This window comes from Lolium perenne, chromosome 6 (genome assembly GCF_019359855.2).
Source record: "Lolium perenne isolate Kyuss_39 chromosome 6, Kyuss_2.0, whole genome shotgun sequence".
Lineage (NCBI taxonomy): Eukaryota > Viridiplantae > Streptophyta > Magnoliopsida > Poales > Poaceae > Lolium > Lolium perenne.
The window spans coordinates 141,683,248-141,690,472 of record NC_067249.2 but is presented as its reverse complement, the minus strand read 5'-3'; the positions used below and the strand labels follow the sequence as shown (position 1 = coordinate 141,690,472).

The window sequence follows — 7,225 nt, the reverse complement described above, 5'->3', positions numbered from 1 at the left end:
TTGTGTGTGTGGAGCTCGCCCCAACCTTGTGAAGGAATCACCGCCTCGACCGGTGTCTTAGTGGAAGAGGGAGAGCACCTCCGTGGAGCTCTCTCGAGGAAGAGGGTGAGGCCTTCCTTCGTGGTGTGGCCGCCTAGTCTCTTGTGTGAGACTAGCACCTCCTCAACGCAGACGTACTTCCTTTAGTGGAAGGAACTACGGGAAACAAACCTCGACTCGCCTCGCCCCCCCCCCCCCCCCCGGTTGTCTTGCTCCTTACTCTCATTATCTTGTTGATTCCTTTACTTGTTGCACATGCTCTAGCTTCATTGTAGGATCACCCCCATTGCTAAAAGTCACACCTTTACCTTCCGTTGCATAAAACTTGAAAAAGACTAAAACTTGCCGTAGCGCCATTCACCCCCCCCCCCCTTCTTGTTCGCTACGATCTATTCAAAACCTTTGGCTAAAATATCGTCAATTTGCTTCTTCAGCTCCACAAGCTCTGTTGGGTTCATGCTATAGGCTCTCTGGGCTATAGGTCCAGTTCCGGGGATTAACTCGATGATGAACTCGATATCCCGATCCGGGGGCATACCGGGTAGATCATCCGGAAACACATCGGGGTATCGACAAACGACCCTGATGTGTTGAGAATGGTTTTCTCTATTTTATTGTTACTTGGTTTATAATTGAATGGATGTTCATATGTTATGGCAAGAAATTCCATGTTATGATCTTTAATAAGATCAAGTAGTTGATCCTTGATTCAAGTGTTGTTGTGTTGGTTTTAGTTCCATTTGATCTACTCCCTTAGATCAAATCATCTCTACCCAGAACAAGGTTTTAACAAAGTCACATTGAGGTTTATAGTGCTTGACTTGATGAGCTACTTCAATTCCACCAAGGTCAACTGAAACTTCAGTTACTGTGACTGTTTTACTTTAAAGCGCGAAAATTCCCCAGATTTTCTATGCATGAATGCAATGCACACATCTGTTTTCTCTATTTTGTAACCCCAATTCCTGGGATATTACAGACACGTTGATGGATACTTTATCCCAACATGGATGACAACATAATCTTCGGATAGGTCCTATGTCCCCTTAATTACTAGTCTCACAATTTCCAATCTTTGATATGTATTTGCCAGTTGAGTTTGTACTTTTGACTTGGATCGGCTGTGTGCATGCTAACTATGCAGAAGCTGGGTGGAATGGTTAAAAAAAATTAAATAATAAAGCACCATTTATCAAAATAAAGTATTCATATTTTATTGTATGTTAGAACTAGCTAAGGTGAGCTTAAAATGAACAAGATAGAACATTAAGAGCACTAGTCGACAACCCATGCATTTTCACATATTAGTATTAAAACTAATTCATTTTCTTGGTGTGCTCCTATTATAGATGCATGTAAATTGTACATAATTGGTGGAGGTGAAAACAGCAATGAATTTGCATATACGACAAACATAGCTAACCAACAGTTGCATATATCTCGTGAAGGAGGTAATGCACCACACTATGACATCATGGATGCCGGCTATATGTTTTCTAGTAATTCTATTATTATTTTTATTTATAGACATTGCCTACAATGTAGGCACCTTCACCACCACACCCGCACACTAACACAATTTCTATGTAATATCGAGTTGCCTCGGATCTAAGTAACCAAGGGCACCTCGCTACCGACAGAAACACCTTCCACTGAACAAGTATTCCACTTTGATGAGACACACATGATGCTAAATCTGGAACTACGTGCGGGCAGCCATCCTCTTAACAATCTAACCACATCTTGGTTCTCAAAATTATTCACTCATATAGTACAACATATGTCTGCATTTAATAGTTTGTTTTGATATCTTAATTTCATATTACAAATATATGAATATTAGGATTTATTTGAGTCTTGTTTTAGAATATGACACACTTACTTTATTCAAAACCAGAAACGTCGGGGGATCCTCGTTTCGCGTCGTGTATATAGTGTAGGAGTGTTTAGGATCCTGGCTGTCGGCGTTTGGGAGGCGGTGGCGCGGCGGTTGGTGTTTGCAGGTGATGGTTCTCCCCTCCGGCGGCGGCGTTCCTTGGAGCTCCGTCGTGGATCTGTCGCCTTTGTCGTCCTCGTGCCTCTGCGGAGGTGCGGTTGGCGACTTCCCCTAGTTGGTGGCCGTGGACGGCGGCGCCGGCAGCTGAAGATCTGGCGCAAGATGGTGGCGCGATTCGGAGCGACGACGACGGTGATCTCTGGTGTAGGTCCTTTGCGACCGGTGCTCGGCGACTTCCCGTCTGCCTGTGGACTGCTTTTGATCCAAGGTGTGAGAAGCAGCGGCGGCGGCGCGCCACCGACAGCTCCCGTGTGTCGCCGGCGGAGTCAACTTGCAGAAGGGTTGTGCTGGTTTTTGCTTTCTTCAAGGACCTTTCTGTAATGTTTCCGAATTAATGCCATTTTCTTTGCTCGCAAAACAAAAACGTACAGATGAATGTGAATAGTATTAATAATTGACATACAGTAATTATATTGATCTGAAAAATTGTGAAAACCCAGGTTCAAAAATTTTCCAAAAGTAAATCCTTTTTATGAATATTATTTTCTTTGGAAATAAATAGTAGGTAATCTCATTGAAAGACACGTTTAGACAAAAAATAAAATATGGTTACCTTTTATTATATCAGAACTGCACAATACAATTTACTACAAATTTGAAGTTATGTGGATTGAAAAATTGACATAATCGTTTTGTATTGCGACATGTTTACAAAAAGGTATGTATACATTGTGACAAATAATACTACCTATTTCCATAAAAATACATTAAAAGTTTGTCAAAATTCAAATGTATCTAGACATTTTTTAGTGCATGAATACATCTGAATTTAGATGAACCTGTCAACATCTTTTTATGGATGGAGGGAGTAATATTTTACATCTTTTTATCAACATCTTTGAGAGATCTTTTTTTAGATCATTATTTGAATGATCTTGGTTCCAAGAACCATATACAGGGCACCCTTCCTGGATACCCAGTTACCCACACTTCCCTATAGGCTTAGGCTGGTGCCAATGCATAGCCTCACTCTCACCCGCCACGTCAGCTTTTTTTCTCACTCTCACCCCACTCTCACCCCACGGTGCCAGTGCACAGGGTATAGTGCCAGCTTTACTTCTCTTTCCTCCACGTCAGCTTTTCTCTCTCCTCGACATCAGCATTTCATTTTCAGATTACAACAATATAAATAATGCAAGGAAATTATTTTATTGAACTAAAATTGTTACCGATTGCATCATAAAATAGTGCAAGCTCTATTTAAATTTTTGTGCAAAAAGCCCCTCAAAATTTGGCTCAAAACACCCTAAAATGCCAAATCCTACCATGTTTTTATTTTTTCTAAGCAAATCCTAAAGTCCAGGGGGTTTTCTGCAAAACCCCCTTTATCTTCTTCTCCACGCACGCAGCCAAGCTGCTGCTTGTCGACGCCGTGGCCGTCGATGGCGCTGGCGGCCAGGATGGCCCTCGCCGCCCCTGGCTCCGTAGCCATTGGCTCCGCCGCGACGTCCTGGTCCTCCTCCACCAAGCGCCGGCCGCCGGGGAGCCCTCTTCTGCGCCAATCGTCACGTCTGCGCCGCCGGTCTCCGCCGCTCGCCGGCGATTCCGGCCCCTCCCTCTCGCCCCGCCTCTCGCCCCGTGCTGCCAGCGCGCCGCCCCGCCTCTCGCCCGCCTATCGCCTCCCTCTCTCCCCCAGCGCGGGCAGTAGCCGGGCGGGAGCGGGCGATGGCGCCCGGCGCCAGCGCCACCGCCCCGCGCTGCCCTGTCGCCCCTCTCTCGCCTCTCTCCCGCCCCGCGCCGGGCGGTACCGCCTCCGCTCGCGCCTGCGTTGGCACCAGCCTTATAGGCTATATATGTTATTCTACCGGCTAGCTATCCATTTTTTAAACATAATCACTACCACTGTTTAAACCAAACTATGATCAGAAATCAGAATACATATGATTCGTACAAGCACCTAGTTAATAACTGTTCATAAAAAAAAAGTGTTTCATATCAAACAAAAACTTTTTTAGTTATAAAATTAGGAGGACTTTTGGTTCACGGAGTAAAATAATCGTACTGGAAATACTACACTACACATGCATGCGAGCTAAGTCATCTTGTTTGCACCATGGCCATCCATTGTGTGGCCGTCAGTATACATTTGCGGTTGGTACAACGAACCCAGGTGGCTACCAAGTCAGACAATCGGCCAAATAAACTATCTGGTGACTCCTGCGCGTAAGTTAAATCAGAGCTCGCCATACGTACAAGTGGAGGAAATTAACATACGTATACATAAGGAACCATAGAGTTATCATTTTCTTATTTGAATGTAGTTCTTGTACAATTATATCCGAACCATAGACGACTGCATAATCGTAACAGTGTTAATGAATTTGCCATCCCAAAACACGGGAACATCAGTTACAGAAGAAAAAAATGGTCCATGATACTTTGAAACTTGAAATTGAAACCGCTTTAGCTGCTTGACAGGCCAAGCTCAACTATACTTTTCTTTTGGGATTTGCGAATAAGCTCAACTATACTTAGAAGAAATAGAAATAGTTAACATAGATTTATCGTGTTTTTCCCTAATTGATATCCTCCATGCATGTTTGGTCTCGGTTAATTTAGCAGATGGGCAGGGGCTCGCCGTTCCATTCCTTGAGGCATTCGAGCAGCGGGTCAATGTGCTTGCCTTGGTTGATGGCCACGAGCACCTTGTTCAGCTCCTCCCCCGGTGAACGTGTCTTCTCGCCGGTAAGAAAAACGGTTCCGAGCTCCTCACGCACAAACCGGTAAAGAGGGTACGAGCGGCACTCGGTGATTCTGTTGGGTGTCGTAGCCGTGCCTCTCTCTACCGCGGCACGTGCGGCCTCGACCGCCATGGGCAGCGCCGTGCGTAGCTCTTCCTCGAACTTGGTGACCTTGGCAAAGACGGAGGTCTCCATGTCGAGCTCAGCAACGCCGTTGGCCAGAGCTCTCTCCACGAGCACACCACGAAGCTTCTTCATCAGTGGGTAGTTTTGGCTGCATGGGTCATCGGCGTAGGCGAAAACCGCCTCACGGTCTATCTCTTGGAGCATGTCCTTCTCGCAGAAGCGAGCCACATGAAGACCACCGGTGGAGTTGGTGCTCAATGTCTTCTTGGCCACTGTCATCACACAACTCTTGACGGCGCTACGGACGTTCTCCTCGATGTGGCGAAGATCGATGGCCTGGCAAAGGGCAACCAAGAACGTCGAGGACATGAGCTTCAAGATTTCAATGGCCTCCTCGGTCTTCCTCGCGGAGATGAGACCCAACGAGTTCACGTCCTGGTTGTGCTGCTCGGCACTCTGGACATGGTTGGTCACCGGGTTGCCCAGGAACTGCAGCTCGGAGCAGTATGAGGCCATGGCGATCTCGGCTCCTTTCAATCCATAGTCCAAGCTCGGGTTGCGGCTGCCGGACAGGTTGGATGGCAGTCCGTTGTTGTAGAAGTCATTCACGAGCTCTGAGAACTGCGCAAACATGAGCTTGCCGATAGCGGCCAGGGCAAGGCGGGTGTTGTCCATGGACACACCAATGGGTGTACCTTGGAAGTTGCCGCCGTGGATCGCCTTGCCGCGGGAGACATCGATCAGTGGGTTGTCGTTGACGGAGTTGATCTCACGCTCGATTGACTTGGTTGCAGCACGAATAACCTCGATTTGAGGACCAAGCCATTGGGGTGACGTGCGGAGCGCATACCGGTCCTGCTTCGGCTTCATCAGTGGGTCAAGATCGCCAAGCTTCTTTGCAAGCTTCATGTAGGAGCTTCCCTCCAAGATGTGCTCCATGATCGCAGCAGCCTCTATTTGTCCAGGGTGATGCTTGAGCTTGTGAGTCAAGTGCTCGGTGTACTCCGGCTTGCCGTTCATGACCTCACAAAACACGGCAGAGAGGACCTCTGCCATGACGGAAAGAATGTTTGCCTCAAAGAGCACGGTTGAGGCGAGACCAGAACCGATGGCTGTGCCATTCACCATGGCAAGACCTTCCTTTGGCTGCAACTCGAAGAAGCCACCGTTGATGCCGGCAATCTTGAACGCCTCAGCGGCATTCACTTTCCTGCCATCCGGTGCAACCGCTACCGAGTTCTGGCGGCCGGTGACGAGACCGGCGATATAGGAGAGCGGTACCAAGTCACCGGAGGCGGTGATGGTGCCTCGGAGCGGCAAGCACGGGGTGACGTTGGCATTGAGCAGTTTGGCAACGGCCTCGAGGATCTCGAACCGGATTCCAGAGTAACCCTGGAGGAGGGTGTTTATGCGGACGAGCATGGCCGCGCGCGTCGCTCCAGCGGACAGAACATGGCCGTCGGAGCCGGTGCCGAACGCGCCCGCGTTGAGGAACCTGATGAGCTCCCTCTGCAGGGCGCCGCCCTCCTTGGTCCTCCGGTGGGACGTGGCGCCGAAGCCGGTGGTGACGCCGTAGCTGTCGACGCCGTTGGCCATGCTGTCCATGACCCAGTCGCTGCTGGCCTTGACGCGCGCGCGGGCAGACTCGTCGAGCTGCACCTTGGCGTCGCCGTCCGCGGCCACCGCCGCGACCTTGGCGATGCTGAGGCTGGCGCCCTCGATCGTGACGATGGGCTGCCGGTACTCGGCCACCATCCGCTTCACCTCGTCCAGGTGGCTCCCCGTCAGCGCCTCCGCGGCCTTCCCCCAGTTGAGCGGGTCGGCGTGCTGGATGGCCGCCGTGCATAGGGCGCCATTATCGCATTCCATTACAGCCGGCTGAAGAGAAGGAGTTACTGGTTGCACTGACTGAATGGGCTGAAGAAGATTAGAGCGCAGTAGCGGAAATGGATGGGGGTGCCAGGTTTAAATAGGAACGGGAATGGACTTGGCACGCGCACGAATGCCGGTCAAGGCCAAGACCAACGGTGGTTTCCACCTGCCTGAGACGCGAACAAAAACACGTTCAGCATGGGGTTGGCGCGCGCGCTCAGTGGGCTTTACAAACTAGAAATACTGCATTAGTCGTTGCTTGCGGTTGTTGCCTGGTTGGTGCGGTCTGCCCCATGGGGTTGGTGCGGACGCCATAGATCCCATGGCTCGGCTGACCGAGCTTGCTGCTACTCTGCGTTTATGCTCCCTTAACTAATTGACTGACTTTTGCTTTGCAGCTCCATTTTGGGGCCCTTGAACGGGTACGATTTTAACGAGACCAGTATACAAC

The 7,225-nt window shown here is 49.3% G+C and overlaps 1 protein-coding gene across 1 annotated transcript; it reads right to left on the bottom strand.

The window, feature by feature from the left end:
* Positions 1-4,393: 4,393 nt before the first annotated feature.
* Positions 4,394-6,849, bottom strand: LOC139832800 (phenylalanine ammonia-lyase-like). Its single transcript, XM_071822718.1, has one exon. It carries the CDS (start codon positions 6,769-6,771, stop codon positions 4,651-4,653), a length of 2,121 nt encoding a protein of 706 aa, XP_071678819.1. The 5' UTR covers positions 6,772-6,849; the 3' UTR covers positions 4,394-4,650.
* Between the last annotated feature and the right edge of the window lie 376 nt (positions 6,850-7,225).